This window comes from Ranitomeya imitator, chromosome 1 (genome assembly GCF_032444005.1).
Source record: "Ranitomeya imitator isolate aRanImi1 chromosome 1, aRanImi1.pri, whole genome shotgun sequence".
Lineage (NCBI taxonomy): Eukaryota > Metazoa > Chordata > Amphibia > Anura > Dendrobatidae > Ranitomeya > Ranitomeya imitator.
The window spans coordinates 768,645,946-768,673,751 of record NC_091282.1 but is presented as its reverse complement, the minus strand read 5'-3'; the positions used below and the strand labels follow the sequence as shown (position 1 = coordinate 768,673,751).

Here is a 27,806-nt window from a genome sequence, read left to right as displayed (position 1 = left end):
GTATTTCCAATGTCCTTCTCACCTTTGTCATCTTGTCGGCCCCTTTAGGTCATGAGCTGGTTCTGGGCTGTCGTCTACAGCTTCACTCAGGAGGAATTGGCTCGTCTGCTGCAGTTCACAACCGGCTGCTCTCAGCTGCCTCCCGGGGGATTCGCTTCTCTGTGTCCAAGCTTCCAGATCATTGGATCCCCTGCTCATGGCACGTTGCCCACCGCACACACCTGGTAAATGCCACATGTCAGGGAGCTTTCAGTTGTTCAGCTGTTGCCCCTCGATCGCCTTGCCTGGGCTCTGCTGCCGTCACCCTCGGTTGCCTAGCTTGGGCTTTGTTGCCTCCATCCCTTGGTCGCATGGCCTGGGGTCCGCTGCCACCACCCCTCGGTCGCCTGGGCTCTGCTTCCACCACCCTCGGTCGCCTAGCGAGGGCTCTGCTGCCGCTGCCCCTGCCCCTGGGTCTCCTGTCTGTTAGTCTGCTGCCACCGCCCCTCGGTCGCCTGGCCAAGGTTCTGCCACCGTCATCCCGCTGTTACCTGTTTGGGGCGTTGCTCTGCTAATAATAATACTAATTTCATTTCTATAGTGGCAACATATTCCACATAGATGTACAATAAGTGGGACAAGTACAGATAATATCAGACATTATAGAGGAACACAGTTTACTAATTACAGGAGTACTGAAAGTCCCGTTACTCGTAATCTACATCCATGAAGAAATAGGGGGACATGAGGGGTATCAGGCTTGTTTTGTACGGCCCGGCCATCATTCTAATAAATAAAGCATTTCAGCTGTATGATACGTCACCAGCCAGGATCTGTCTAAGTGCAGTCACCAAGTTCTATTGGGTGCATGGAGGATGTGGACACAGATGAGTTGGAAAGGACAGAGTCTGAGGAAAATTTAGAAATAGAGAACAGAGAAGAGTTAGAATGGTGAAGGTGATAGACCTGTCTAATCACATGTGATTTTAGGGCTTGCTTAAAAATTTGGAGGCTAGGTATTAATCTTATTGTCCAAGGTAGCGTATTCCAGAAAACTGGCACAGCACCAGAGAAGTATTGGAGACGGATTTAGATCAGTTACAGAAAGGAGAGCATGGGTAGAGTGGTCGATAGCTGAGGAGATGTAGGATGGTGCAGCACTGTGGAGAGGGCGGGTAGGGTGGTAGATAGATAAGGAGATGCAGGAGGATGGGTAGGGTGATAGATAAGGAGGAGATGCATGGTGGTGCAGCACTGTGGGGAGAGGATGGGTAGGGTGATAGAAGAGAAGATGTAGGGTGGTGCTCACCGTGGAGAGGATAGGTAGGGTTGTAAATAGATGAGAAGGTGTAGGGTTGTGCAGCACTGTGGAGAGGATAGGTAAGGTTGTAGATAGATGAGGAGGAGATCCAGGGTGGTGCAGTGCTGTTGTAAGGACATTTAAGTTAGAAGAGATGAAGAGATGCAGGGCGGTGCAGCACTGTGGAGAGGACGGGTATGGTGGTAGATAGATGAGGAGTTGCAGTGCTGTGATAAGGACAGGTAGGTTAGAAGAGATGAGATGCAGGGTGGTGTACTACTGTGGAGAGGGCTAGGGTGCTAGATACATGAAATGTAGGTTGGTGCAGCACTGTGGAAAGGATAGGTAAGGTTGTAGATATGAGATGTATGGTTGGGCAGCACTTTGGAGTGGACAGGTAGGTTGGTAGACAGAGATGAGATGTAGTGCAGTGCAGTACTGCGGATAGGTAGGGTTCTAGATAGATGAGGAGAAGTAGGGCAGTTCAGCACTGTGGAGTAGACGGGTCGGGTGGTAGACAGATGAGGAGGAGATCTAGGGCTGTGCAGCACTGGAGAGGACAGGTAGGGTGGTAGACAGATGAGATATAGGGTGGTGCAGCACTGGATAGGATTTTCTCCACTTACGCCCGCCACCTTCAGAAAGCATATTTGTCTGGCTTTATATCATCTGTGCCGGGTTGTTCTGTGTTCAGCGTCATCCAGGGTATTCTGCAATGTCTTACTATAATGTGACAAGAGCTGAATCTGGACAGGAGAGGGATTAGATGGGAGCTAATACAGACTGTAGATTGTTCATAAGCTGTGGCGTATTGATTGCATGTAGATTTGTTGCTGCTGTCCCAGGACTGCGTGAGAATACCACGTACATCAATAACCTGCCATTATGTCATGTACCTGCCATGTGTCTGGAGGTATCCTGGGTAAGGAGGAAACTGTAGGAGAGATCAGCGCACATAGGGTCTTATCCGATGGATAAAAAATTGATAGTCAGATTATACAAACCTGATAGATCTATTAGCATGGCGTATAGATCTTAATGGAGATATCTGCTGCAGCAGATCCACGGGTCAGCAAGTGACCGTATAAGATACAATAAAATAGATTTATGGATGTAATCCGCGCTGCTGAGTAAGATGTAGAACCAGAAGCTAGGTCTTGTGGGCGCTTGCCAGCCTCTATGAGAGAGGCCATAATAGTGGTCATTCCAAAGGAGGATAAGGACTTGGGGAAACCGGAGTCGTACCGCCCAATTTCTTTACTAACAATTGATGTCAAGCTTCTGGCCAAGGTGTTGGCTCTCCGCCTCTCTAGTGTTATTGCGAGTCTGGTGCATTCGGACCAATCTGGCTTTATGCCGGATAGATCAACGGCGATCAATTTGCGGAGGTTATATGTAAATTTGCAGGTAGAGTCTGATAACTGTGGTCGAAGAGTGATTGTATCGCTAGATGCACACAAGGCGTTTGACAGCGTCGAATGGGGGTACCTCTGGCAGGTGCTGGAATGTATGGGGTTTGGCCCGCAGTTTGTGGCCTGGATACAGCTGTTGTACTCATTACCATCCGCCAGAATTAGAGTAAATGGGGAGCTATCTCGTCCTATAGGGCTGGCTAGGGGTACTAGGCAGGGATGCCCGCTTTCACCCCTCCTGTTCGCGTTGGCTGTAGAACCTCTTGCTGCTAAGATTCGGCAGTCGGATGGGGTCCCTGGGTTTAGGTATGGCAAAGTAGAGGAAAAAATAGCGTTATATGCGGATGATGTTTTGCTGTTCCTGGAGGATCCAGACAATTCACTAAGAGGGGCCGTTGAAATTGTTGAGAGATTTGGTACTGTGTCGGGACTAACAATTAATTGGGATAAGACGGTTCTTTTTAGAGTGGATGACGTAGGAGAGAATGTGAGTGAGGATGTTGGGGATGAGAGGCTGAAGGTGGTTTCCCAATTTAAATATCTTGGAATATGGATTTCGGTGCCGGTGGCGGAGTTTCTGCAAAGAAATTTGACTCCTGTTATGGGGGTACTCAAGGCAAAGGTAGACGCCTGGAATAAGCTACATCTATCGGTCGTCGGTAGGGTAAACCTTATTAAAATGGTCCTTATGCCCAAAATTCTTTATGTTCTGCATAACGCACCAATTTGGATCCCTCGGGGGAAGTTCAGGCAGATTAATGCCCTCTTTAGAAGTTTGATATGGGGTAGACAATATCCACGTATTAGCTTGGAGACGCTTCAACGACCCAAGGAAGATGGTGGTTTGGCTTTGCCCAACCCGGAAATATACTTCCTTGCGGCCCAGAGCCAGCATTTGAAGGGCTGGGCGCGAGGGGCGTCATCCAGTGCAGTACAACAGCTATTGGAAGAGGTGACGGACCGACGACCGATGGCCAGGTGTTTGGAGGATGGCTCATTGGGCGCGCTGGGGAAAATATACCCAACCCTGTTCCTGATTCGTAAATTATGGAATCGATTAAGGCAGATTCGTGGGGTTACAGGGTTGACTAAATTCACACCGATATGGTCTAACCACAACTTAAAGGATTTTGAGGCCCTGGGAGGATTGATGGAATGGCAGAATAAGGGAATTTGCTTTGTTCACCAGATAATCCAGCAGCAGGAGCTGAAGTCCTTTTCCCAATTGCAGGAAGAATTTGGTTTGCGATCCACAGGGGAATATCAGTATGCGCAGATGAGACATGCCTTTAGAGCTCAGAATAAGAAGGCTGATATCAGGGTTCAAGATGATATAGTGTTGGAGTATGTGTGTGGTGAGGGTACTACAAGGGGAGTTATTTCCACTCTGTATAAGGACCTTATGCACACATTTCTGCTAGATTTCCCTATAAAGGCGAGAGCTAAGTGGGAGAGAGAAGTGGGGCCGATGGAAAATGAAACCTGGGAATCGGTGATGGAGTGGGTTCCGCGACTATCCTTGAGTGAACCATATAGGCTCTCGCAGCTATACATTTTGCATAGGGTATATAAATCTCCGGAAGTGTTATACAAAGCGGGATTGCGTGCCAATTCTGGGTGTCCGAGGTGTGCGAGTGAGAAGGCAGGAATATATCACATGATGTGGACGTGTCCGAGACTGGCTGCCTTTTGGGTGGTGGTTTTGAGCCGAGTTGAAGCAGCGTATAAGTGCAGAGTTGTTAGAGACCCGATAGTATGTGTGCTGGGATATGTGGAAGAAATTGGAGTTGACAATACTTGGAAGATTGCAATTGCTAGGCTACTCTACATGGCCAGGAAAGTAATAGCACGAAACTGGATAAACGCGGAACCACCTGTGAGAAGGGAATTTCTCCAATATGTTCAACATGGTCTAAAATTGGAAAAGGGGGTGTACAGTAAAAGGGGGAAAATAGAACTCTTTAATAAAATATGGTCTCCTTGGCTTGATTTGGATTGAGGAGTATAGGCGTCGTGTTTCCTAAGACCTGGAAGAGGATAAATTACAAGAGGCAGATAATGCCTCGGTGGGGTGGAGATTGAGACTGAGCTGTCTTATGGGGGAGGGGGGTAGTTGGGGTAATGTTGGGGTTTATTAAAGTAAGAAAATGTGTATCTGATATAATGCAATGTAAATGGCATTCTGTTGTTCTCCTTTTTTTTTTATATTGTTAATAAAAATCTATTTAAATTAAAAAAGATGTAGAACCAGAAATATCCAAAATGAAAGATAAAGTTTTAATTTAACGCGTTTCGAAGTTCAGATGACTTCCTCAGGACACATGTGGTTTTGTCCCAAGGAAGAAGTCATCTGAATTTTGAAACACATTAATTAAAACCATTATCTTTCATTTTGGATATTTCTGGTTCTACATCTTATTTGGCAGCGCTGATTACATCCACAAATCTCCTGTTCTGAGGTATCCTGGGTGTATGACCTTTTCTCTTCTGGAAGACACTGGCCTTCTTGTCACTTGTGGCCACAGGCTCACCCAAAAAAATTCTCTTTGCTTTGGCAAAATAGGCTTTTTCACAAAAACATTATAATCATTGATGTTGGCCCTTGTACAACATGTAGACACTGGAGTCAGTATGCGTGCTGGGCGATGCAAATGTCCAGGTGGCCCTTGTATAATGCTGATTTCTCTTTGCAGTTTTAACCAGCTGTGTTTGCCCACATACGACTCCTATGAGGAGATGCATCGGCTGCTGAAGCTCGCCATCAGTGAGGGCTGCGAGGGTTTCGGGATGGTGTGATGTTGCCGGTGAATTTCTACAGTTCAGTCATCGGGCTGCTTAGGAGAAGCTGGAACCAATGTTCACTCACCTGGAAACGATCAGGACAGAGCAGTGGCTTGGGGGCTGGCTCCCTGCTGGGTGAGGGCAGTGGTGGTCCTCCTGTCTGGGTCTTGCGTGCAGCTGCTTTCATTATATTGGCATGGTGACAACAGTCCTGAAGTAGATAGCTGAGGTCCTGTACAGCGATGGGGTGGTGTGTGACCCAGCAGTTATTCACCTGTCATTATCTGAAAACAGCACCCAATGTGTGTGGGCTTCTGCTCCACTGTGAGGGGTTACCCCAGCAGTCCCATCTCTCTTTGGGTTCATCTATTACCGATCGTGACACCAGCGACTGTGGGCCACTCCTCCATATCTAATGAATGAGGCACAAGACTTGCTCAAGAAGCTAACGCTTTATTGTGGCACTCGTAGGATCACACAGGAAAATAAAGTTTTATTAAAAAATTAGAAAGACATTTCAATTTCTTGTTTGTGTTAAAACTGCATGGCAGTCAGCAGCATGGGTTAGAGAGGGTCGGGTGGGATGCGGGGCAGAGACTCAGCCGTCTGTGATCTCCACCGGGATCAGCCAGCAGAACAGGTTCTTGGAGTCTGCGTCACGCAGTTCCCACTTCACCACCAACTTCATCTGCAGATAAATAGGGCAGGTGAGTGCCTGCAGAGTGTGTGTGGGAGGGTGTTCTGCTCGCCTGGCACCCCTTACTTACCTTGGGGTACATAGGTTTGATGTCCATCTTGGTGAGATACGTGTAGGTGGCACCATTCTGCAGAGGGCAGGCAATGCCACTTTTACACCCATCTGACTCTGGGAGTGGGAATGGCACGGGCAATCCTTCTATGATGCCATGGACGATGGCGCTGCAGCTTGGGGTCACCTCATCTGTGCACAACAGACCAACAATCAACAGCTGACAGAAGTGAAGGATATGGTGGGCAGAGTGGGAAAACAGATTCTGAACTTACCGCTTATGAAGGTCACATTAATACTGTAGCTACTGCCCTTCACCAGGGGACATGGCTGCTTAGGACATGGAGACACATCCACACTTATCAGTTTCCCCTTATCGCAGCCTACAGGAAGGAGATACCAGGTAAGATCCTGAACCCATATCATGAGCAACCCATCCCCCACTCCCATTTACTCACCACAGTCTTTGTACACAAGAGGTTCATTGAACACAATAGGGACGAAGAGCAGCAGCAGCAGCTCAGCCGGACGACCCAGCAACATGATTCCTGCTGCCGAGAGGAAGCACAGAGTGAAGCGAAACGTTCCTGCCCCACATTCCTTACCGACTATGTAGAAATGCTCAGCTATCGGGGAAGTACAGCTAACTCTACTGCAGATTATTGCAACGTGTTTCGATTGTCACATCAGGGTCCTTCAGGTATGTGGAATAAAATACAGAAACTCAAACGGCACCAAGACGGCATGGATTAATTTACATATGGAAAGAAATACAAAATAAAAATAATCCTTAAACATTAATATTTAGGAATTAAAAAGCTCATATTCAAAAAATTATCTTAACTGTGGACAAAGCAAAGGTAATGAAGAGCCACCAGCGCCATGGACAGAAACCGCTGATGTAGCCCCGTCTGAAAACTATACCTGAATGAACACTGAAAAGATGAAGAATCTTACATCAAGGGACAACAGATATTCCACTGATACAAACAAGTACTGGCAGAAATCTGGAGGGCGGTGTGACAAGTCCATGTAAGCCTGCACAAGGAGTCACGCTACCCCTTACATCCCTGGTGTGACAAGTCCATGTAATGCTGGACAAACCTGGACTGGTGAAATAATCCTCCATATATCAGGCACCACAGACACCAGCTATTAGATTCCATATCAGCTGCTACAATTACACAATTCTCACTGGAAAAGTATTAGAAGACCGAGCCGTGCTGCAGACAAGTGGAAAAGGTGCACGTATAGGCAGAGACCTGTCAATCCAGGGCAGGAGGCAAGGAGAAGCCACCGGGTACTCGTCTGTGCGCGGCTCAGTAACTGGCACCCACAGCATTGAGATGATACAGCCACGGGATAGGACACACGTAGCCGATGGTAGGTTCCCTTTAAGTAGTCTAGTTTCTCATCACCAGAAGATTCTTTTCAGCTTGCAAATGGAATCCGTCAGCAGTTTTTTTTTTTTTTTGCTGTGTAATCGGAGAGCATTACAAAACCCTGATACCAACAAAAACTTGCTGCAAGATTTTATCTAAAGAGTACACAGGAATATTCTTTGAACATAACAAGCATTTAAATCCCTAATTAGCATTTTTTGGGGATCCTTTTCACATTTATTTCACATGACAGTCATCGCTTCCTTCTCTAAAATCTGGGCACTTTTAGTTTAGCTGCTGTTGCATCTGTTGTGTTTCTATAGCACATGAAAGTGTCCACGTGGCTGAAGGACCCTGATGTGAGAGTAGAAACGTGGTGCATTTGCCCCCCGTATTGGTCACTACGCTCTTCATGGTGTTGACTATAAAGTCCATCACTCCCAGGAGAGAGGACACCTATCACTCTAGTCATTCACCCTGATGTAGGATCACAGAGGGGACGCTTGCCCTTCTTCCTTTGTCTCCATATCACTATATAGAAAGGAAAGGCCCCGAACTGCAGCCTGAGTCACACTTGCAACGGCAATGTGAGAAACTCGCACGAGTCTCTCGCATCAATACCCGACACAGCCGCCGGCACTCAGGACCGGTGCGTTCAGCTGCTTGTATTTCTATGTAGCTGAACGCTCCGGTCCGAACCGCCGGCGACAGTGCCGGGTATTGATGCGCGAGTTTTTCGCATTGCAGTTGCAAGTGGGACACTGGCCTTATACAGAGAGTATCACTCCCATCATCTCTGTCCCCAGTATCTCTTATTTATGCAGCCCAAGTTCTTTAAACTGCTGCTGCCCGAACTACAGACCCCCTGCCCCCTCTCTCCCCGCAGACCCCTCCATCCCCCCTCACCCCCTAACAGACCCCTCCGTCCCTTCTCTCCCCAGCAGACCTCTCCGTCCTCTCTCCCCCAGCAGACCTCTGTCCCCTCTCCCCCACAGACCTCTCCGTCCTCTCTCTCCCCCAGCAGACCTCTCCGTCCCCTCTCTCTCCCCCAGCAGACCTCTCCGTCCCCTCTCCCCCAGCAGACCTCTCCGTCCTCTCTCTCCCCCAGCAGACCTCTCCATCCCCTCTCCCCCAGCAGACCTCTCCGTCCTCTCTCTCCCCCAGCAGACCTCTCCGTCCCCTCTCTCCCCCAGCAGACCTCTCCGTCCCCTCTCCCCCAGCAGACCTCTCCGTCCCCTCTCTCTCCCCCAGCAGACCTCTCCGTCCCCTCTCTCTCCCCCAGCAGACCTCTCTGCCCCCTCTCTCTCGCCCAGCAGACCTCTCTGCCCCCTCTCTCTATCCCAGCAGACCTCTGTCCCCTCTCTCTATCCCAGCAGACCTCTCCATCCCCTCTGTCCATCCCCCAGCAGACCTCTGTCCTCTCTATCCCAGCAGACCTCTCCGTCCCCTCTCTCTATCCCAGCAGACCTCTCCGTCCCCTCTCTCTCCCAGCAGACCTCTCCATCCCCTCTATCCCAGCAGACCTCTCCATCCCCTCTCTCTATCCCAGCAGACCTCTGTCCCCTCTCTCTCCCAGCAGACCTCTGTCCCCTCTCTCTATCCCAGCAGACCTCTCCGTCCCCTCTCTCTCCCCCAGCAGACCTCTCCGTCCCCTCTCTCTCCCCCAGCAGACCTCTCCGTCCCCTCTCTCCCCCAGCAGACCTCTGCGTCCCCTCTCTCCCCCAGCAGACCTCTCTGCCCCCTCTCTCCCAGCAGACCTCTCCGTCCCCTCTCTCCCAGCAGACCTCTGCGTCCCCTCTCTCCCCCAGCAGACCTCTGTCCCCTCTCTCTCCCCCAGCAGACCTCTCCGTCCCCTCTCCCCCAGCAGACCTCTCCGTCCCCTCTCTCCCCCAGCAGACCTCTCCGTCCCCTCTCTCCCCCAGCAGACCTCTCCGTCCCATCTCTCTCCCCAGCAGACCTCTCCGTCCCCTCTCTCTATCCCAGCAGACCTCTCCGTCCCCTCTGTCCATCCCCCAGCAGACCTCTGTCCTCTCTATCCCAGCAGACCTCTCCGTCCCCTCTCTATCCCAGCAGACCTCTCCGTCCCCTCTCTCTCCCAGCAGACCTCTCCATCCCCTCTATCCCAGCAGACCTCTCCATCCCCTCTCTCTATCCCAGCAGACCTCTCCGTCCCCTCTCTCCCAGCAGACCTCTGCGTCCCCTCTCTCCCCCAGCAGACCTCTCTGTCCCCTCTCTCTCCCCCAGCAGACCTCTCTGTCCCCTCTCTCTCCCCCAGCAGACCTCTCTGTCCCCTCTCTCTCCCCCAGCAGACCTCTCCGTCCCCTCTCTCCCCCAGCAGACCTCTCCGTCCCCTCTGTCTCCCCCAGCAGACCTCTCCGTCCCCTCTGTCCATCCCCCAGCAGACCTCTCCGTCCCCTCTCTCCCCCAGCAGACCTCTCCGTCCCCTCTCTCCCCCAGCAGACCTCTCCGTCCCATCTCTCTCCCCAGCAGACCTCTCCGTCCCCTCTCTCTATCCCAGCAGACCTCTCCGTCCCCTCTGTCCATCCCCCAGCAGACCTCTGTCCTCTCTATCCCAGCAGACCTCTCCGTCCCCTCTCTCTATCCCAGCAGACCTCTCCGTCCCCTCTCTCTCCCAGCAGACCTCTCCATCCCCTCTATCCCAGCAGACCTCTCCATCCCCTCTCTCTATCCCAGCAGACCTCTGTCCCCTCTCTCTCCCAGCAGACCTCTGTCCCCTCTCTCTATCCCAGCAGACCTCTCCGTCCCCTCTCTCTCCCCCAGCAGACCTCTCCGTCCCCTCTCTCCCCCAGCAGACCTCTCCGTCCCCTCTCTATCCCAGCAGACCTCTCCGTCCCCTCTCTCTCCCCCAGCAGACCTCTCCGTCCCCTCTCTCCCCCAGCAGACCTCTCCGTCCCCTCTCTATCCCAGCAGACCTCTCCGTCCCCTCTCTCTCCCCCAGCAGACCTCTCCGTCCCCTCTCTCTCCCCCAGCAGACCTCTCCGTCCCCTCTCTCCCCCAGCAGACCTCTCCGTCCCCTCTCTCTCCCAGCAGACCTCTCCGTCCCCTCTCTCTCCCAGCAGACCTCTCCGTCCCCTCTCTCTCTCCCAGCAGACCTCTCCGTCCCCTCTCTCTCCCCCAGCAGACCTCTCCGTCCCCTCTCTCCCCCAGCAGACCTCTCCGTCCCCTCTCTATCCCAGCAGACCTCTCCGTCCCCTCTCTCTATCCCAGCAGACCTCTCCGTCCCCTCTCTCTCTCCCAGCAGACCTCTCCGTCCCCTCTCTCTCTCCCAGCAGACCTCTCCATCCCCTCTATCCCAGCAGACCTCTCCGTCCCCTCTCTCTATCCCAGCAGACCTCTCCGTCCCCTCTCTCTATCCCAGCAGACCTCTCCGTCCCCTCTCTATCCCAGCAGACCTCTCCGTCCCCTCTCTCTATCCCAGCAGACCTCTGTCCCCTCTCTCTATCCCAGCAGACCTCTCCGTCCCCTCTCTCTATCCCAGCAGACCTCTCCGTCCCCTCTCTCTATCCCAGCAGACCTCACTGTCCCCTCTCTCTCTCCCAGCAGACCTCTGTCCCCTCTCTCTATCCCAGCAGACCTCTGTCCCCTCTCTCTATCCCAGCAGACCTCTGTCCCCTCTCTCTATCCCAGCAGACCTCTCCGTCCCCTCTCTCTATCCCAGCAGACCTCTCCGTCCCCTCTCTCTCCCCCAGCAGACCTCTCCGTCCCCTCTCTCTATCCCAGCAGACCTCTCCATCCGTCCCCTCTCTCTCCCCCAGCAGACCTCTCCGTCCCCTCTCTCTATCCCAGCAGACCTCTCCGTCCCCTCTCTCTATCCCAGCAGACCTCTCCGTCACCTCTTTCTCCCCAGCAGACCCGTCCGGCCGATCCTCCGTATCTCACCTCAGCTAGGGGTCTTGTGACTTCTCGTGACTGGTCCGCCCTTCCGCATTGCCAAGGTGACGTCAGGTGATATTATTAGTTCTCCAATCAGAGTGGCGGACGCCCGGGGGCGTGTCTGGAGTGCTATGGCGGCAGCTCGTGCCCTGTGTTCGGTGCTGCTGAGGCCGCGGCGGAGGTGAGCGGTGCCCGGGGCTCCTCCCTGGAGTCCCTGTACTCCACCTCCCTCCGTGTCACCAACCGTTGCGTCCTCTCACCTCGTTACTTATGTGTGATATGCGGAGACAAGAGCGGCAGTACCCACTAGTCCGGTGCAGACAGAACAAGTAGTCAGCAATGCGACACTAACCCGCGACCAACTGACCCGCACCGAGGCCTAAACCTCCCCCTTTGCTCTCGGTTGCACAGTGGAGCCCAGGTCCCCGACCACCACGATAGCCCGGAGGAGCTGGGGTACAGGAGGAAGGGAAGACTGAGGAGGATGGAGTGGTCTTGTAAGGAGGAGGGGGTCTTTTGGGGAAGGTAGAGGATAGAGGGGTCTCGTAGTGTCCGGACAGAGGTAGCAGCCTAGCCCCTTCCCCCATTGGCCACTTGTGTATGGGGGAACATTCTGGGCGAGCTCCTGTTCCTCATTACTATTCAGTGCCATGTTGTCCTCGGGGCCACAGCTGGGGGTTTGCTCTAATTGGCCCGTTGTCTTCTGCAGGAGCCTCCTTTCCTTGTGGGCAGCATTCAGCCGGCCTGTGCGGTGTGCATCTGACGCGGCAGCGGATGGAGACGTCTACCTGGCGGAGAGCTGTGTGCGAGTAAGAGCTGTCCCACCTGTAGCTCATGGAGGTTGGCGCCTGTTCACACTTTATAGGAGGTCACTGCTACTATGAGCACCCCCAAATGAAACCCAGGTGTGAATGGCGCCATCCCCTAGTGACAGCTGTTCTATATATCTCGCCGTATAAGGCAGGTGACATCGTGTGTAGTGACGTGGCGTCACATCTGTATTGCAGAGACTGCGGCAAGTGATCAGTGGCCCCGAGTTCCTGAGGCTTCAGGTGGACAGCGGCGGCTGCTCGGGATTTCAGTACAAATTCTCTCTGGACACATGTGTGACAGACGAGGACAGGTGAGGGGCCACTGAGAAATGGTGAAATGCAGAACAGGCATCAGGACATAAAAGCAGAAGTGAAAATCATGAGGCAATGTGGTAACACAACAAAGGGGGGCAGAGAGGACAAGCGGAGGGGGGAGAGAAGATAAGCGGAGGGAGGAGAGAGGATGAGCGGAGGGGGGAAGAGAGGACGAGCGGAGGGGGAGAGAGGATGAGCGGAGGGGGGGGGAGAGAGGACGAGCGGAGGGGGGAGAGAGGACGAGCGGAGGGAGGAGAGAGGATGAGCGGAGGGGGGGAGAGAGGACGAGCGGAGGGGGGAGAGGACGAGCGGAGGGGTGGAGAGGACGAGCGGAGGGGGGGAGAGAAAACGAGCGGAGGGGGGAGAGGACGAGCGGAGGGGGGGAGAGAAAACGAGCGGAGGGGGGGAGAGAGGACGAGGGGAGGGGGGAGAGAGGACGAGCGGAGGGGGGAGAGAGGACGAGCGGAGGGGGGAGAGAGGACGAGCGGAGGGGGGAGAGAGGACGAGCGGAGGGGGGAGAGAGGACGAGCGGAGGGAGGAGAGAGGACGAGCGGAGGGGGGAGAGAGGACGAGCGGAGGGGGGGAGAGAGGACGAGCGGAGGGGGGGAGAGGACGAGCGGAGGGGGGAGAGAGGACGAGCGGAGGGGGGGAGAGAGGACGAGCGGAAGGGGGAGAGAGGACGAGGGGAGGGGGGAGAGGACGAGCGGAGGGGGGAGAGAGGACGAGCGGAGGGGGGAATAGGGAGAGGATGAGCGGTGGGGGAATAGGGAGAGAGGATGAGCGGATGGGGTAAATAGGTTGAGCAGAGGGGGGAACAGGAAGAGAGGATGAGCGGAGGGGGGAGAGAGGACGAGCGGAGGGGGGAGAGAGGACGAGCGGAGGGGGGAGAGAGGACGAGCGGAGGGAGGAGAGAGGACGAGCGGAGGGGGGGAGAGGACGAGCGGAGGGGGGGAGAGGACGAGCGGAGGGGGGAGAGAGGACGAGCGGAGGGGGGAGAGAGGACGAGCGGAGGGGGGGAGAGGACGAGCGGAGGGGGGGAGAGGACGAGCGGAGGGGGGGAGAGAGGACGAGCGGAGGGGGGGAGAGAGGACGAGCGGAGGGGGGGAGAGAGGACGAGCGGAAGGGGGAGAGAGGACGAGGGGAGGGGGGAGAGAGGACGAGCGGAGGGGGGAGAGAGGACGAGCGGAGGGGGGAATAGGGAGAGGATGAGCGGTGGGGGAATAGGGAGAGAGGATGAGCGGATGGGGTAAATAGGTTGAGCAGAGGGGGGAACAGGAAGAGAGGATGAGCGGAGGGGGGGAGAGAGGACGAGCGGAGGGGGGAGAGAGGACGAGCGGAGGGAGGAGAGAGGACGAGCGGAGGGGGGAGAGAGGACGAGCGGAGGGGGGGAGAGAGGACGAGCGGAGGGGGGGAGAGGACGAGCGGAGGGGGGAGAGAGGACGAGCGGAGGGGGGGAGAGAGGATGAGCGGAGGGGGGAGAGAGGACGAGCGGAGGGGGGAGAGAGGACGAGCGGAGGGGGGGAGAGGACGAGCGGAGGGGGGGAGAGGACGAGCGGAGGGGGGGAGAGAGGACGAGCGGAGGGGGGGAGAGAGGACGAGCGGAGGGGGGGAGAGAGGACGAGCGGAAGGGGGAGAGAGGACGAGGGGAGGGGGGAGAGAGGACGAGCGGAGGGGGGAGAGAGGACGAGCGGAGGGGGGAGAGAGGACGAGCGGAAGGGGGAGAGAGGACGAGGGGAGGGGGGAGAGAGGACGAGCGGAGGGGGGGAGAGGACGAGCGGAGGGGGGAGAGAGGACGAGCGGAGGGGGGGAGAGAGGACGAGCGGAAGGGGGAGAGAGGACGAGGGGAGGGGGGAGAGGACGAGCGGAGGGGGGAGAGAGGACGAGCGGAGGGGGGAATAGGGAGAGGATGAGCGGTGGGGGAATAGGGAGAGAGGATGAGCGGATGGGGTAAATAGGTTGAGCAGAGGGGGGAACAGGAAGAGAGGATGAGCGGAGGGGGGAGAGAGGACGAGCGGAGGGGGGAGAGAGGACGAGCGGAGGGGGGAGAGAGGACGAGCGGAGGGAGGAGAGAGGACGAGCGGAGGGGGGGAGAGGACGAGCGGAGGGGGGGAGAGGACGAGCGGAGGGGGGAGAGAGGACGAGCGGAGGGGGGAGAGAGGACGAGCGGAGGGGGGGAGAGGACGAGCGGAGGGGGGGAGAGGACGAGCGGAGGGGGGGAGAGAGGACGAGCGGAGGGGGGGAGAGAGGACGAGCGGAGGGGGGAGAGAGGACGAGCGGAAGGGGGAGAGAGGACGAGGGGAGGGGGGAGAGAGGACGAGCAGAGGGGGGAGAGGACAAGCGGAGGGGGGAGAGAGGACGAGCGGAGGGGGGAATAGGGAGAGAGGATGAGCGGATGGGGTAAATAGGTTGAGCAGAGGGGGGAACAGGAAGAGAGGATGAGCGGAGGGGGGGGAGAGAGGACGAGTGGAGGGGGGAGAGAGGACGAGCGGAGGGAGGAGAGAGGATGAGCGGAGGGGGGAGAGAGGACGAGCGGAGGGGGGAGAGAGGACGAGCGGAGGGGGGGAGAGGACGAGCGGAGGGGGGAGAGAGGATGAGCGGAAGGGGGAGAGAGGACGAGTGGAAGGGGGAGAGAGGACGAGGGGAGGGGGGAGAGAGGACGAGCAGAGGGGGGAGAGGACGAGCGGAGGGGGGAGAGAGGACGAGCGGAGGGGGGAATAGGGAGAGGATGAGCGGTGGGGGAATAGGGAGAGAGGATGAGCGGATGGGGTATATAGGTTGAGCAGAGGGGGGAACAGGAAGAGAGGACGAGCGGAGGGGGGAGAGGACGAGCGGAGGGGGGAGAGAGGACGAGCGGAGGGGGGAGAGAGGACGAGCGGAGGGGGGAGAGGACGAGCGGAGGGGGGAGAGAGGACGAGCGGAGGGGGGAGAGAGGACGAGCGGAGGGGGGAATAGGGAGAGGATGAGCGGTGGGGGAATAGGGAGAGAGGATGAGCGGATGGGGTAAATAGGTTGAGCAGAGGGGGGAACAGGAAGAGAGGATGAGCGGAGGGGGGGGAGAGGACGAGCGGAGGGAGGAGAGAGGATGAGCGGAGGGGGGAGAGAGGACGAGCGGAGGGGGGAGAGAGGACGAGGGGAGGGGGGGAGAGGACGAGCGGAGGGGGGAGAGAGGATGAGCGGAAGGGGGAGAGAGGACGAGTGGAAGGGGGAGAGAGGACGAGGGGAGGGGGGAGAGAGGACGAGCGGAGGGGGGAGAGGACGAGCGGAGGGGGGAGAGAGGACGAGCGGAGGGGGGAATAGGGAGAGGATGAGCGGTGGGGGAATAGGGAGAGAGGATGAGCGGATGGGGTAAATAGGTTGAGCAGAGGGGGGAACAGGAAGAGAGGACAAGCGGAGGGGGTATATAGGATGAGTGGAGGTGGGGAGAAAATGGGAGGAAGAGGACGAGTTGAGGTGGTAAATAGGATGAGCGTGGGGGGAGAGAGGACGAGCGGAGGGGGTAAATAGGATAAGCAGGGGGGGGGGAGAGAGGTCGAGCTTGAGAGAACAAATGGGAGTGGGTGCTGAAGACAATGAGAGGGCCACAAGCCAATGAAGGGAGAAGGAGAGGCTGAGCAGAGGTGGGAGGAATGGAGTGGAGTTGAGAGAATGAAGCAGTATAGGGGACAATCGGGGAGAGTGGCAGGAGGGGAAACATGACGTGTGAAGAAGGGAGAGTTGATGAGGAGTAAGTAAAGAAGAAGCCGGGATGATCATAAAATACAGTAGATATAAAAAGTCTACACACCCTTTACAATCCTTGTTTTTAGTCATGTAGAAGAATCATAGCGCCTGGATCTCTGTGAAGCGACAGTGCATTGATCTCTGTTGAGTAGAATTGTGTGAATCACTGCTGGTTGGCAGCGTGCGGATCTCTGTGGGGCGGCACTGTAAGGATCGTTCGGTGACTTCAGTTGCAGATATTTTGGATGATTCAGTAGATGTGGAGACTTCCAAAGAATCACAGGTGGAGTTGGGTTCACGCTGTCTCTCTCTCACCCGCAGGATGTTTGGGGAGGACGGGGCGCACGTGGTGGTTGATGTGCACAGTCTGCAACTGATTCGAGGAAGCACCATCGAATATTGCGAGGAGTTGATCAGAAGTTCCTTCCAGCTTACGCACAACCCTCAGGCTGCGCATGGCTGCTCCTGCGGAACCTCTTTCTCCCTTAAGTTGTGATGACGTGTACTATACCTCTCCATCCACGTAGCGAATCCCCCTTACACTGCTCTGTAAATAAATCTGTGTGATAACTACAATGAGTCCAGCTCTATGTAATCCTCTCCGGTCACACAGGAGATATTGGGGGGGGGACTATAATGACATCTGGGCACTCAGGAGATATGGGGGGACTATAATGACATCCGGTCACACAGGAGATATGGGGAGGACTGTAATGACATCCGATCATATAGATATGGGGTGTTCGACTATAATGGCATCCAGTCACACAGGAGACATGGGGGGGGACTATAATGACAAATGACATCCGGTCACACAGGAAGTATGGGGGAGACTACAATGACATCCAGTCACACAGGAAGTATGGGGGACTAGACATCTGATCACACAGGAGATATGAGGGGAACAATGACGACATCCGGTCACACGGGGGGGGTTTGGCGACAATAATTACATTCGGCCACACAGGAGATATGGAGTTAACTATAATGATATCCGGTCATAAATGGCATCCGGTCATAAAAGTGATATGGAGGGGGACCATAATGACATCCGGTCACCCAGGAGGTATGGGGGGAACTATAATGACATCCGGTCAAACAGGAGGTATGGGGGGGACTATAATGACACCTGGTCACACAGGAGATATGGGGGGGGACTATAATGGCATCCAGTCACACAGTAGATATGGGGGGGGGGGCTATAATGAAATCCGCTCACATAGGAGATATAGGGGGGGACCATAATGACATCTGGTCACACAGGAGATATGAGGGGGACTATTATGACATCCGGTCACACAGGAGATATGAGGAGGACTATAATGATATCCGGTCACACAGGAGATATGAGGGGATTATAATGATATCCGGTTACATAGGAGAAATGGGGGGGACTATAATGACATCCGGTCACACCGGAGGTATGGGGGACACTATAATTACATCAGGTCACAGGAGATATGGGACTATAATGATATGTGGTCACACGGGAGATGGGGGGGGGACTACAATGACATCCAGTCACAGGACATATGGAGGGACTACAATGACATCCGGTCACACAGGAGATATTGGGGGGGGGACTATAATGACATCTGGGCACTCAGGAGATATGGGGGGACTATAATGACATCCGATCACACAGGAGATATGGGGGGACTATAATAACATCCGGTCACACAGGAGATATGGGGAGGACTGTAATGACATCCGATCATATAGATATGGGGTGTTCGACTATAATGGCATCCAGTCACACAGGAGATATGGGGGGGGGACTATAATGACAAATGACATCCGGTCACACAGGAAGTATGGGGGAGACTACAATGACATCCAGTCACACAGGAGATATGGGGGACTAGGCATCTGATCACACAGGAGATATGAGGGGAACAATGACGACATCCGGTCACACAGGAGATGGGGGGGGGGAGACAATAATTACATTCGGCCACACAGGAGATATGGAGTTAACTATAATGATATCCGGTCATAAATGGCATCCGGTCATAAAAGTGATATGGAGGGGGACCATAATGACATCCAGTTAGCCAGGAGGTATGGGGGGAACTATAATGACATCCGGTCAAACAGGAGGTATGGGGGGGACTATAATGACATCTGGTCACACAGGAGATATGGGGGGGACTATAATGGCATCCAGTCACACAGTAGATATGGGGGGGGGGGGGGGCTATAATGAAATCCGCTCACATAGGAGATATGGGGGGGGACTATAATGACATCTGGTCACACAGGAGATATGAGGGGGACTATTATGACATCTGGTCACACAGGAGATATGAGGAGGACTATAATGATATCCGGTCACACAGGAGATATGAGGGGATTATAATGATATCCGGTTACATAGGAGAAATGGGGGGGACTATAATGACATCCGGTCACACCGGAGGTATGGGGGACACTATAATTACATCAGGTCACAGGAGATATGGGACTATAATGATATGTGGTCACACGGGAGATGGGGGGGGGACTACAATGACATCCAGTCACACAGGACATATGGAGGGACTACAATGACATCCGGTCACACAGGAGGTATGGGGGACACTATAATGATATCCGATCACAGGGGTTATGAGGGGGACTATTATGACATCCGATCACACAGGAGATATGAGGGGACTATAATGATATTCGGTCACATAGGAGATATGGGGGGGGCTATAATGACATCCGGTCACACAGGAGGTATGGGGGACATTATAATGACATCCGGTCAAACAGGAGGTATGGGGGGACTATAATGACATCTAGTCACACAGGAGATCTGGGGGGTTATAATGATATCCGGTCAAACAGGAAGTATGGGGGGGACTATAATGACATTCGGTCACACAGGAGGTATGGGGGACATTATAATGACATCCGGTCAAACAGGAGGCATGGGGGGACTATAATGACATCCAGTCACACAGGAGATATGGGGGGGGGGGGCTATAATGATATGTGGTCACACAGGAGATATGGGGGGGACTATAATGACATCCTGTCACACAAGAGATATGGGGGGGACTACAATAACGTTCCGTCACACAGCAGATATGGGGGAACTATAATGACACTGTCACACAGCTATTGGGGGGACTACAATGACACCCGGTCAAACAGGAGATATGGGGGGCACTATAATGATATCCGGTCACATAAGATATTCGGCCACACAGGAGATATGGGTGGGACTATAATGGCAACCGGTCACACAGGACATATGGGGGGATTATAATGACAACCGGTCACACAGGAGATATGGAGTGAACTATAATGACATCTGATCACAGGAGATATGGGGGTGTGAAGGGTTAAACTAAGAAAAATTAAAGCAGGCTTAATTTTGTGCTTTTCAACTTCATCTTGCTGTTTTGAGATACTGTTACTAGGTTACTGTAGTAACCTACTGTTACTAGGTAAAAGTTCATAGTTGTTATGAGACCTTGATTGTTTCAACCTGAACAAGACATGAGACTGAAGGTGTATTGTTCTACGAGACCTTGATGTACAGGCTGTTGCTGCATTCTTATAGGTTAAGAACTGTGAGCGTGTTCTTATGTTGATTGGTTGAAGTATAACTTCTAAGATTATGAAAAGGGCGACACAATAAACAGGGGGTCAGAGATCTGCTCAGTCCTCCCAAACAGAGATACACGTCTCCGTCTGGTCATTTTCAGTTGCCGGCAACGCTCTGTGGATCAATGTGAAAATCAACCATGAAGGGTCACTCCAGATCCTCCCTCAACAGCTTGGCGCCCGAATGTGGGGCCCCAAATAGGGACACCTCTGCCCCCTGGAGGACAACAAGACAAAGGACCCTCGGAACGGACACAGGCACTGGAAAATTGGGACTGATCATCCCCCACAACAACCACGGTAAATTGGCAGTTATACTGTTCAGACTGACCATTTGGTGTAGTTTTCCTGTGTTTGTTGCTGCAAAGAGGATCTGAGGTTGTCCCCGATGGTGGGGTGATTTTTAGGTGGAATCATATAGAGGTGTAGTTCCGTTGGAGGCCCAGTGCTCGAACCGTACCTCATAAGGGACGGACACCCCGGATTGACCAGTAATTGTAATTCTCTTTCTAGTCAAAATACACTGAAATCCTGATGACTGTTAGAATCAGGTGTGGTGAGGTGATCAAAGATTGGGTAGGATACGTAACTCAGGAATATATAGAGATATATATATATATATATGTCCAGGGGTATCCGGAGGGATAGTCTGAGACGCCCTCCTCCTTTCACCGAGTACCGCGTTGAAATTTGGGTTGTCCCAGTGGGGGACAGATAGACCCGGTGGAACAGACTGAACGGCCGCTCCAGTACTGTGCACAACTAAATTAAGGATATTTAGCTCTAAAGGATAATCATGTTTCTGTGGAAGAAAAAGAAGAGTTTGGATTTGTGTGATGAAGGTTTTGTAGAAATTAATTAAGTCTGAAAACTGCTGCATTCTGTTTCTGTGTGAAAGATACTAAATTTCTAAAAATCGGATGGGGGGGCAGTCTAAGCAGCTGCATGATTGCTTTTGAGTTTCTCCGTTCTGTGTTGAGGAATGCTGTGAGTTCTTACCTCCGCTGAAGTCTTGGATGGGAGGGGGCATGTAGCTGCTGGTGTAGTACGCGCTGGGAGATCTGTGTTTTGTTTAAAGCAACAGTACTGTATTGAAGTAGAAAGAAATATTGTAAGTTGAAGTTGGAAGTTGAAAGTAAAATATTGTGCCTAGTTTTAGAAGGAAACTTGTAAGTGATTGTTTGGTTATCAGTGTGATTGAAAGATTGGTAAAAGATTCACCTGCTTCAAGTTGAGTGATTGATATATATAGCAAATTGAGGATCAACAGAGGAAGTGAGTTCTGATTGTTTCTGTTATTGTTACGTTGAAAAAGGAAAGCTGTCTACTACTATGACAAAGACTGGATGTTTTGTGGCGCAAGAAGGAACTGGGAAAGTGACTGAGATTAATGTGCCAGAGAGACAAACAGTTAAAAATGATGATTTGGGACAGGGGATCTCCCTGCTAGATAATATGGTCTCTCCCCAGGAAATTAAGCCTCTTCTCCCGACTGTAAGCCCTATGCCCCTTAACCCCAAGGCACCAATATATCCTGGACTGATGAGAAGTTTTATGGGCATCTTATGGTAGTGTTTAACCTTTGTCAGGCTGCATAATTTTACAACGTTAACAGGCTGCAGAGGTGCAATTGTGTCGGGGTCGTCACGACAATACCCTTCATCCACCAGTCATTCCAAATCAGATTAAAAGCATATTGGTACCGGATAAGAATGAGTCAGACACAATGCTGGTTCAAACTCATTGCATGCTCGTGTGTAACGTCACAGCAACAACTGACCTTTATTTCCTGATACACAACATTACATGATCTATTGGGGGAAGGTGTGCAGAGGGCGGGGTTAGGCGGGGTTAAGCAATGTATCTAGTATTCAGTCCTTCTGGTTGGCCTGACGTCATATGATGGATCCTCCTTCATCCACGTCACTTTAAGTTTCCATTTCTCCAGAAACGATACTTTAGCTTCAGAAACGAAAGTAGATTCTTGGCAAGTACAAAAACTAAGGCAAAGGTGAATACTGGCAGCCATCTTAAATACAATTACATATGCATTAGCAAGCGAAGGGGAAAAACTTATTGTTTCACAGCATAAAAATACATAAAGTACAAAAGTGTATAAAGACATATATTTTCACCTTGACAATTGTACCTTCATATATATTTTATTGAAATTTGGCCAATATATTCCGGACCAAAACTGCAGAGATGTCACGAAATTTCAGCCCTCTACGGCTTTTCGAAAGAAAAAGTTATTGCAATTTTAAAACGGAATAGTTACAATTGTACCTACTCAGCCGGACGAAGGTTAAAGATTGGGGTTCTCCCTGTATAATAAAGCCCATTCACACCTTTTTGTGGCAGCTTTAATGTCCGGCCTTAAATCTGAATTGAAAGAGGCAATAATGTCAGTTAGACCTGACATCCAGACTTCCACTCCGGATGATGCATTGAAAATAGTAAAAAGTTTTCAGCAGAATTTAGCCCGCTCTGCATCAGCAGGAAAGGCAAAGGTTAAACCAGTAGCCGCAGCGATTCCTGCTCCAACCTCAGCCCCCACCCGAGCTACAAGGACACAGCTTGTTCCTTATCAGTGGCCTGCCCAGCAGCAGACTCAAGCTCCTGCCCTCCCACCATACACAAATTCATTGACCTACACCAATATCCCTTTTTAACCCTATGTCTGGGAACCCCACTCCCCAGCCCCGCCAATTCTCGCTTGCAGTGCTGGCACTGTGGCCGGCCCGGTCACTTTCAGAGAGTCATACCTCTGCTGACAGATGCTACCTTCAGGTTCCCCCTTCCACCCGTAACCTGAATACTGGGAACTCTAGGGGATACTCTGGATACAGACAGCATCAAAATCCTGATAATCGCCCATACTGACGGGGTGGCCAACCAGGGTCTGCTATCACAATGTCCTCCAACAAACCTGGGGCATGATCATCAGTCATGCTTCCTGTCGGAGACACCTTCGTCAAGTTTATGGTAGACACTGGGGCAGCCAATTCCATAATCAAGTCATCAGATGTACTTATGGATATCCCTATTCAATTCTCAGACCAAGAGCTTGTTTTAATTGGAGTAGATGGCAGACCCAATAAACATACTCTTACAAAACCCATCCCTGTGGGACCCGTCCCTGAGGTTTCTGCTCAGTTCGTAATCTCCCCCACATGTCCGGTAAATTTACTGTGGGCAGATTTATAATCACAGTTCCGCTCCAGAATACAATTCCAAGATGATGGTCAGATGGTTCTTACCCTATGCAGATGAACACAATGAGGAAATCTGTATCCTACACGCCCTTCCCACGGTAATGAAGGCCCTGATAGGCCCAGATCCACCCCCAATAATGTCTGAAGACCAGCAACTCACCCCATATCTCTCAGAGATACCACGCAAACTTTGGTCAAAAGGGCCAGATGATATAGGGAAAATGCCTGTAGAACCAGTAAAAGTGTTTCTCAAACCTGGTGCCCCTTTTCCCAAAGTCCATCAGTACCCTTTGAAACATGATCAGGAGCGGGGACTCAAGCGGCAAATACAAAAGTTACTCGATAATGGTGCCATGGTACCCTGTGTTTCCCCATGTAACACGCCCTTGTTTCCCGTTAAGAAAAAGACCCCACCTGGCCAACCCCCTGTGTACCGGCTGGTACAAGATCTACGGGCAGTTAATGCAGCTACTGTTTTAGAAACTCCGATGGTGCCTAATCCACATACTCTTTTGTCCCAGATAACTCAGGATTGGTTCACAGTCATCGATTTTACCAATGCCTTCTTCAGCATTCCATTACACCCAGATTGCCAGCTTCTGTTTGCATTCACTTATCAGGGACGACAATTGATGTGGACAGTTATGCCACAAGGGGCCCAAAACAGTCCCAATCAGTTTGCAAAAAATATGGGCGAGTGTCTTTTACCCTGGCAGTTAGAACACCCCATGTCACGTTGCTTCAGTATGTGGATGATCTTTTGTTGTTTGCACGAACAGAGCAGGAAGCCATTGCTGACACTGTTAGCCTCCTCAAGTATCTGGCAGATCTGAACTGTCGGGTTTTGGCCTCGAAACTTCAGTTCTGCCTTGGTCAAGTGATATTTCTGGGTCACTGTCTCCTTCAGGGTGTCAGACATCTCACAAAAGAAAGAAAAATAGCCGTCAGCTCCCTTCCTTTTCCAAAACATGAGACTGAACTCCAGCGTTTTCTTGGACTATGTACCTATTGTCGTCAGTGGATACCGAAGCAATCCCGCATAATGCAACCTCTCTACAATGCCCTGAAAGACGGTATAATGAACTATAAGGAAAGATCTCGGGTTTGTATGGAAAGCCTTTATCGTGCCTTCTGTGAAAAAAAGCGGCTTATTGTTTCCGCCCCTGCCTTGGGCATCCCGGACTATACTCGACCATTCCATTTGTATGTGTCTTGAGAATGAAGGGCACGCAGCAGGGGTACTCACACAGCCGCATGGCAATAGACAACGGCCAGTGGGCTATTATTCGGCCCGCCTCGACCCCGTGGCCCGAGCGTCACCAAGTTGCATGAGGGCAGTTCACGCCACTCACTCGTTGCTTGACAAGACTGCAGACATAATTCTTGGACATGAGACGCACATTTTTGCCCCGCATGATATTGCAGCAATACTGACACTCAAACAGCCAAGACATTTGACTGTACAACGACACTTGCGGCTGCAGTGTTCACTCCTTTTGCCTGACTATGTCAAGTTGCATCACTGTACTACAATCAACCCCGCTACTTTACTGCCGGGCCCCAAGAAGGATGGCAGTGATGAGGATTACCTCCAACATGACTGTTCCCAACTCCTGACTAAAGAGACAGCTACTCCATCAAATGTCAAGGAAAATCCACTTCCAAATCCTGATCTGGTGTTATACACGGATGGTTCAAGATATGCTGATGAGTTTGGTAGATTCCACACCGGATACGCTATTACTACAGAAGACACTGTAGTGCACCCAGCTGCACTCCCTCCCTCACAGTCAGCACAAGAAGCAGAACTTCAGGCTCTGTCTACTGCATGTGTTCTGGCCAAAGACAGGTGGGCTCAGGCCTCTTTCACACTTCCGTCATTTGGCCAACGTTGGAATGCGTCATTTTGGAGAAAAAACGCATCCTGCAAAGTTGCCCGCAGGATGCGTTTTTTCTCCATAGACACGCATTGCGACGTATGGCCACACGTCGCATCTGTCGTACAACGGATGCATCGTGATTTTGCGGCCCGTCGTGACAAAAAAAAAGTTCAATGTAACGTTTTTTCGTCCGTCGGAACCGCCATTTCTGACCGCGCATGCGCCCCCGAAACTCATAATGGGCAGCGGATGCGTCTGAAAACTGCATCCGCTGCCCACGTTGTGCACTATTTGCACAACGTCCGTCGGGCCGACGGTTTGCGACGGCCCCGTACCGACGGAAATGTGAAAGAGGCCTAATATATACACGGACTCACAGTATGCATTTGGTATTGCTCATGATTTTGGAGCCCTATGGGCCAATCGAGGGTTTATTACTACTGCTGGGTCTCCAGTGAAGAATGCTGAAGCTGTTAAAACCCTCATGGACTCAATCAAATTACCTACTCAGGTGGCCATTATCAAAGTTAAGGCGCATGGTCCTAGGAACAGTCCACAGACTGTTGGTAACGCCTTTGCGGATATGCAAGCAAAAGCTGCTGCTCTCCTACCTGTTGAACTGACCATACCAGCTATGGTGACCACACGTTCTCAGCATAAACAGTTACAAGAAACACTGACTCTACAGGAACCTGATGATCTGCGCCAGACCCCGCAAGACCTCTTAATGATGATGCAGAGAATGTCCCCAAAGGAAGAAGTGAAGCAGTGGAAGGCTGATGGAGAACTTGGACAATGGTCTCTTGAAAAAGGACCAACTTGTGTGTCTTCCTAAGCAGATGTACCCTGCTATTGCCACGTGGGCACATGGGCCCACACATCAAGGAAAAAACCAGGCCCTAGCCCTGGTACAAAAATTCTACTGGGCTCCAGGTATTTTTACAGTCCTGAAAGCACTCAACCGTGCATGTAACATCTGTCAGACCTGCAATCCCAGTCAACTTCAACGTGTACCCCCGAAGCACCTTGCTAAGCCCGACTATCCTTTCCAAAGGATCCAGGTGGACCACATCACGTTGCCTAAGTCTGGAAGGTATGAATATTGTCTGGTGGTTGTTAACATGTTCTCCAGTTGGCCGGAAGCATTCCCCGTTACCAACATGACTGCAAAGACCACAGCAAAGAAACTGGTGATGGAAGTCATATGCAGATATGGTGTTCCAGAAGTCGTTGAAAGTGACCAAGACCCGGCTTTTTCTTCTCATGTGTATCAGGAGGTTCTGACAATGCTTGGATCCAATGTAGGCCTCCATACTCCGTACCATCCACAATTCAGTGGGTAAGTTGAGAGGCTGAATGGCAAACTGAAGGGACAATTGACCAAAATGATGCAGGAGACTACAGCTCCATGGCCAGAGCTCCTACCCATTTGTTGTGGCTGGCAATCAGGCAACACAGCGTGCAGTAATCAGCGCACATACAGAGATCTGGCAATAACCAAAAACAATAGGACAAGCTCTGAGACGTGGAATCTCTGTAGACTGCAGTACCTGATCTATCCTCACACAACTATAAGCAGCAGTGGATTGCGCCTATAACTACCTATGCAACTCGGCACTGCCTGAGGAGCTGACTAGCCTGAAGATAGAAATACAAGCCTGACTTACCTCAGAGAAATACCCCAAAGGAATAGGCAGCCCCCCACATATAATGACTGTTAGCAAGATGAAAAGACAAACGTAGGAATGAAATAGATTCAGCAAAGTGAGGCCCGATATTCTAGACAGAGCGAGGATAGCAAAGAGAACTATGCAGTCTACAAAAAACCCTAAAACGAAAACCACGCAAAGGGGCAAAAAGACCCACCGTGCCGAACTAACAGCACGGCGGTGCACCCCTTTGCTTCTCAGAGCTTCCAGCAAAAGTTAATAGCAAGCTGGACAGAAAAAACAGAAAACAAACTAGAAGCACTTATCTAGCAGAGCAGCAGGCCCAATGAAAGATGCAGTAGCTCAGATCCAACACTGGAACATTGACAAGGAGCAAGGAAGACAGACTCAGGTGGAGCTAAATAGCAAGGCAGCCAACGAGCTCACCAAAACACCTGAGGGAGGAAGCCCAGAGACTGCAATACCACTTGTGACCACAGAAGTGAACTCAGCCACAGAATTCACAACACCCATTGTACTCTACCACATTCGTACTACCCCTATTGCAAAACATGGCCTGTCCCCATATGAGATATTGTTTGGTGCCAGGCCCCCAGTTGCAAATTTCCAGCCTCAGCAGTTGTCAGAGGAAACTGACCCTGCTGTTCAATATGTTATTCAGCTTAGTAAAAATCTTGCTAACACCCACGCTCTAGTTTCTGCTTCCCTTCCAGATTGAGCAGAAACCAACACACGGACTAGAACCCTTAAATGACGGTCGCTATCAGGTCCTCCTTATCACTCCTACATCAGTAAAGCTGGAAGGAAGGCCGACGTGGATCCACGCATCACACTGCAAGCTGGTTAAACAGACTAGTGGCAGAATAAGGGGCATAATGTTTTGGTTTTTCTCTTCGGGGAGACCACATGTAGGTCTGAGATGGGTATAGCCAATAAAAATTGTCAGTTCTATTTTCATTTACCCTTTCATCACACAAATGTGGGATAAATTGATTAGGGCCACAGACTATCTAAATGATCAAATTTGGGATATATTGGATATACTTAATACTACTGTTGCTGTCCAAAACCAACTCATCATAGTCACTAATCAACATACTA

General features: G+C 51.9%; 3 protein-coding genes across 6 annotated transcripts in view; 2 read left to right on the top strand and 1 right to left on the bottom strand.

Annotated features, from left to right (window-relative positions):
* The window catches only part of AREL1 (apoptosis resistant E3 ubiquitin protein ligase 1), a 37,075-nt gene extending 31,088 nt beyond the window's left edge, over positions 1 to 5,987 (top strand). The window contains exons 18-19 of the mRNA XM_069735729.1: positions 49 to 224; positions 5,385 to 5,987. Of these exons, the coding sequence (XP_069591830.1) occupies positions 49 to 224; positions 5,385 to 5,487 (279 nt within the window). The 3' untranslated portion in view covers positions 5,488 to 5,987. The remainder of the gene's footprint in view (positions 1 to 48; positions 225 to 5,384) is intronic.
* NPC2 (NPC intracellular cholesterol transporter 2) lies at positions 5,910 to 11,623 on the bottom strand. Of its 4 annotated transcripts, none has more exons than XM_069735733.1 (5): positions 11,503 to 11,623; positions 6,679 to 6,768; positions 6,496 to 6,603; positions 6,240 to 6,412; positions 5,910 to 6,160 (listed from the first exon to the last, which is right to left on the bottom strand). In XM_069735733.1, exons 2-5 carry the CDS (start codon positions 6,761 to 6,763, stop codon positions 6,071 to 6,073), a joined length of 456 nt encoding a protein of 151 aa, XP_069591834.1. In that variant the 5' UTR covers positions 6,764 to 6,768; positions 11,503 to 11,623; the 3' UTR covers positions 5,910 to 6,070. The 4 variants fall into 4 exon arrangements, with proteins under 4 accessions (XP_069591834.1, XP_069591832.1, XP_069591833.1 ...); XM_069735731.1 differs by having other exon boundaries at positions 6,679 to 6,771; positions 11,503 to 11,607; XM_069735732.1 differs by having other exon boundaries at positions 11,457 to 11,527.
* Positions 11,563 to 16,919, top strand: ISCA2 (iron-sulfur cluster assembly 2). The gene is made up of 4 exons (XM_069735735.1): positions 11,563 to 11,677; positions 12,206 to 12,305; positions 12,504 to 12,619; positions 16,665 to 16,919. The coding sequence occupies exons 1-4, from the start codon at positions 11,628 to 11,630 to the stop codon at positions 16,837 to 16,839; spliced, it is 441 nt and encodes a 146-aa protein (XP_069591836.1). The 5' UTR covers positions 11,563 to 11,627; the 3' UTR covers positions 16,840 to 16,919.
* Positions 16,920 to 27,806: the final 10,887 nt, after the last annotated feature.